A 4,254-nucleotide genomic window follows, 5' to 3' on the forward strand; every position below is an offset into this window, starting at 1 on the left:
GCAAATGATCTCTCTGTACAATGTACTAATTTATCTCCAGAAACAACTCGACATATTGGCTCAAACATATTCGTTGCTCCAACGCCGGAGGCGAACGCTGTATTTCATGTTCTTCAGATTAACCAGCTGATCAACTGTAAATATCAGCTGATCGTGCCCCTGTAATCTAAACAGAGAGGCGTGGCGGAGTTACGTAACCATGGAAACAACTGTTTATCAAAATAATTTCAGTGTGGGACCATAAAAAGCCTAGCCTAGATACCAGCCTGAACTCCGCCCACAAAATATTTCGCCAGGCTATTAAAAGCCCTTATCATGGGACGAAATGCATGTCGGTCCGTCCGTTCTTCTGTTGAGTCCGTGGCCTGCGTGAGAAGTTCAGAAATTATTATCTTATCCGGCAGCGACGGATCCTTCGGCCAATCAGATCGAGGTTATGCAAATACACGACTGTGAAGCTACTTGGACTCCGTCAAATGAAATCGCCTTTGCGATACAACCCGGGAAAACACGTGGATATGTCAAAAAGCCGGCCGGTAGTGGGGGATTTAAAAAATGGATGAGAAAGTTATCATTGCTGTGGGCGAACGCCCAATTCTGTTTGATCAGTCCCTGTTCAGGGACAACACTAGGGATCCATTTTGCAATACAAGCAGGAAAAAGCCGGCTTTAAAAATTCTGATCCGCTCACACAAAAAATTTAAACTTTCCATGAATTGCTAAAACGATTAACCATCTGTTGCTACAACTTCTAATATATAAACCATCTCTTGATGCATAATTGACGGTAACTTATGCGATGTCGGTACTAAAACCGTCGTTCTGTAAATATTGCGGTATCTTAACAAAGATGGTCCTCAAGACCACCTGAGTGGCCACAACTTTGAATTACTGTGAGGAGAAAGTGGTGTTTAGACGATTGCTCGGGGCTATTCACGTTTTATTGGTTAAAATCACACCCGAGAGACAAAAATAAACAAGTTCACGTATTCAAAATGGAATCAACAGTCGGTCTGTAGCGTTGGTCATCGGGTTCCCCCAACGAAGGGACCCTTCTGAACGCAGTGTTGCCAGATTGGGCCCGATTTTCCGCCCAATCTGGCAACACTGGCTGCAGCGCGGTGTACCCGTCTAGTCCGGGCCGCAGGCACTTCAAGTCCAGTCCATGTATCCACAAAACAAGCCCTCAAATAGGCATCGTTTTCCCAGTGACGGTCCTTTTAATGGCAGACGCCGCCATGCCTCCCAAGAAGCGGATGCCTGCGCTGCCGCCGGGTAGCAGAGACACCACGTACCCGGCGAGGACCGCGACCTGGAGCACGGCGCCCAGGGCGGTGAGCACGGTGCTGTGGAGGCCGAGGGCGGCGTACAGCGTGCCGCCAAGGCTGCACAGGTACACGGCCGCGCCGGGGGTCGGGAAGCCGAACAACTTGCTGGGTCCCCGCAGGAGGGCGGCCCCTAGGATGGCGAACAGCGAGCCGAGAGACCACAGGAGGGCGAACTTCCGCGCGTAGAGGAGCAGCAGCGGCGCGTACAGGGCCGAGAGTCCGAAGCACAGTGCCGAGAAGGAGATGCACACGCCGGCACCGACAATGCGCTGTTTGCGACTCATCCCCGGCAAGCAAGGGTCGGGTTCCGTGGACCAGGGCCAGGAGAACCCGCCGCCTGAGCTCTGGGCTCCCGTTGAGGTCCCCCGACCGCCCGCGAAGGGACTCGACCACTTCCCGAACCAGCTCCCGGATACCGAGTCCGTCTCGTCCATGTCTATGGCCGTGCTGGAGCCGGACTGGGAGACGGTCTTGGAGCCATTTTTGGACTGGGCCAGGTATTCTTGAAGTTGCCTGTTGAGTTCGGCCATATTAACGCCGAGCCAGCTGAGGTTTGTTGACAAACTTGGTCACTGTTGGATCCCGGAAGTGAGGTTGAGGCGTCGGTCGACGTCACAACGTGTGACGTATTATAAACGTGTGTGTGTGTGTGTGTGTGTGTGTGTGTGTGTGTGTGTGTGTGTGTGTGTGTGTGTGTGTGTGTGTGTGTGTGTGTGTGTGTGTGTGTGTGTGTGTGTGTGTGTGTGTGTGTGTGTGTGTGTGTGTGTGTGTGTGTGTGTGTGTGTGTGTGTGTGTGTGTGTGTGTGTGTGTGTGTGTGTGTGTGTGTGTGTGTGTGTGTGTGTGTGTGTGTGTGTGTGTGTGTGTGTGTGTGTGTGTGTGTGTGTTGTTAACCTGAGAATGAGCATTTATCTTTGAGGAACGGAGTCCTCTTCCACAGAGCCTTCGACCACTGGAAATTACACAATTCAGGCCACTGTCATTAAATTGGTTCTAGTTGAATTCTAAACACTGTAGCTTATGAAGTGGCAATATTGAGTTTTCATGTTAATAAATGTCCCATTCTATCGCTGAATGAGGTAACAAAATGGCGATTGAGCCTTGGCCCACGGATAATAGGACTGGGCCAGATATTCTAGAAGTTGTCAGTTCGAAAATATCTAAGTGCTCAGCCTGCTGAGCTTTGACGTCTGACTTGGTTGTTGGAACATGGAAGGAAGGCAGACATGTTATTTAATTTGTCTATAATCCCATGAATATAAGATTTGTTGTGCTTTTGTTGCCGAATGAGCCCTTTATATCCACTTAGGGATTGGGCCCGCCATCTTTGAGCTCCATGTTTCTACAGTTAGAGTGCTTTTTCTCTACAGAAAATCATCTCAAAAGTGTTTTGGGCTAAGAGTTATAGGATGTATGTGGGCATGTTTGGTTAACCCGATTACTTAACCTGTTCAAACATTGACCGTGGTGCGGTTCAAATTCATGTAATATACCCCTTACACAATTCAGGCCAGTTCAGGCAAATGTAATCATTGGAAAGGGAGGGCTGAGGGGGGGGCGTTTATTTAAATCTCAAAGATATTAATGTAAATAAATGTCCCTATTTATCTCCGAATGAGGTTACACTTGTGCGTTTTTTTAGGAAAACCTCGCATTCGCAGTATTAGGATTTATGGGTGCAATGGCCGCTTTTCAACAAAGGTGTCGCCAAAGAGAACAAAAGGGGAATCTTTTCAACTCTTTTGCTAAATAGATAAGCGTATTCTACTGTTTCAAATGCAATGTGAATCTTACTTGTATCTAATCTTTTCTCAAAATGTATTCAATAACATAAATTATCATTAATTCTGGGCTGCACAAGTTTCAAGAATTGTTAAGTGAGAGCAATGTTTTAAAAAATGACCAATCCAACACTTTGCTCCCTTTGCCAGTTATTATTACATTGACCTGTGATTACCAGACAATTTTTTTTTCCTGAACTAATCGGAGGAGAGATGCCTCCGGGAGCGCTATCAAATCCAAGTGCGCTCAAACAGTGACATGTTCAGTTAATTCAAAACAGACTTTCAATTGCTAACAGATGGCCATGTCATTTATGACAAATTAACCTTAAATCTTGCCTACAGCACTTTTGGCAGTCAGGGCAAATTCCTAGAATCCAGATATTCAAGCTTGCGTTTCACATTGAACATAATAAAGCAAAACAAAATGGCCAAATTATTTACAACACCAATTTTATTTAGTATCTTTACAATACATCCGTAACATACATGTGTATTGCAATTTTCTTTTTTACTTTGACTATAAACTAATAACCTTTGCAACAGATCCTATAAAGAATTGGGAATATGTTTTTTTACTTTGACTGAAATCATATCTTTATAACCGATCCTATACAAACGGGAATTATTATTTTTACTTTGACAATGAACATATGTTTATAACAGATCATATCTTTGTTTTGACCCCTTTTATTTATTTTTTTCTCTCTCTTAAAATCTGTCGCACTTTTAGATTTCTGAATGTAAAGTGTTCTACAAATTAAATATATTATTATTATTAGAATTGTTATTATATCTATACGTGTGAATTTGTATTTTTACTTTGACATTATCTTATTGAAACGATTCAATACAACATTTACACAGGATGACACAATTTGTATTGATGACCTACTAGCTTAGCCTTGAGGATGTTTAAGATGATCCTACAATCGAAGAGCACAAAACCTTTCAACATTTTCAGCTATGTTGTTGAATCACTATAATAACTATGCATGCAATCAGTTGAGGTTGCCAGGATCAAACTGGGGGTAATTTCCAACAGAAGAACCTCCTCTTCTCCACACAGCTCCTGGCCTGCATGCCTCCCCCAGACAGAGTCCCACAGTGGTTCCCGTTGGCGGGACACTCGGGCAAGGAAATAACG

The 4,254-nt window shown here is 44.7% G+C and overlaps 1 protein-coding gene across 1 annotated transcript; it reads right to left on the reverse strand.

Annotated features, from left to right (window-relative positions):
• Positions 1-923: 923 nt before the first annotated feature.
• sft2d3 (SFT2 domain containing 3) lies at positions 924-1,982 on the reverse strand. The gene has a single exon (XM_060058142.1). The coding sequence runs from the start codon at positions 1,856-1,858 to the stop codon at positions 1,187-1,189; it is 672 nt and encodes a 223-aa protein (XP_059914125.1). The 5' UTR covers positions 1,859-1,982; the 3' UTR covers positions 924-1,186.
• Between the last annotated feature and the right edge of the window lie 2,272 nt (positions 1,983-4,254).

The sequence above is a fragment of the Gadus macrocephalus genome, chromosome 8 (assembly GCF_031168955.1).
Source record: "Gadus macrocephalus chromosome 8, ASM3116895v1".
Taxonomy (NCBI): domain Eukaryota; kingdom Metazoa; phylum Chordata; class Actinopteri; order Gadiformes; family Gadidae; genus Gadus; species Gadus macrocephalus.

Coding starts and splice junctions, on each gene's coding strand:
- sft2d3 (XM_060058142.1), bottom strand. CDS start 1,858: ATGGCCGAACTCAACAGGCAACTTCAAGAATACCTGGCCCAGTCCAAA.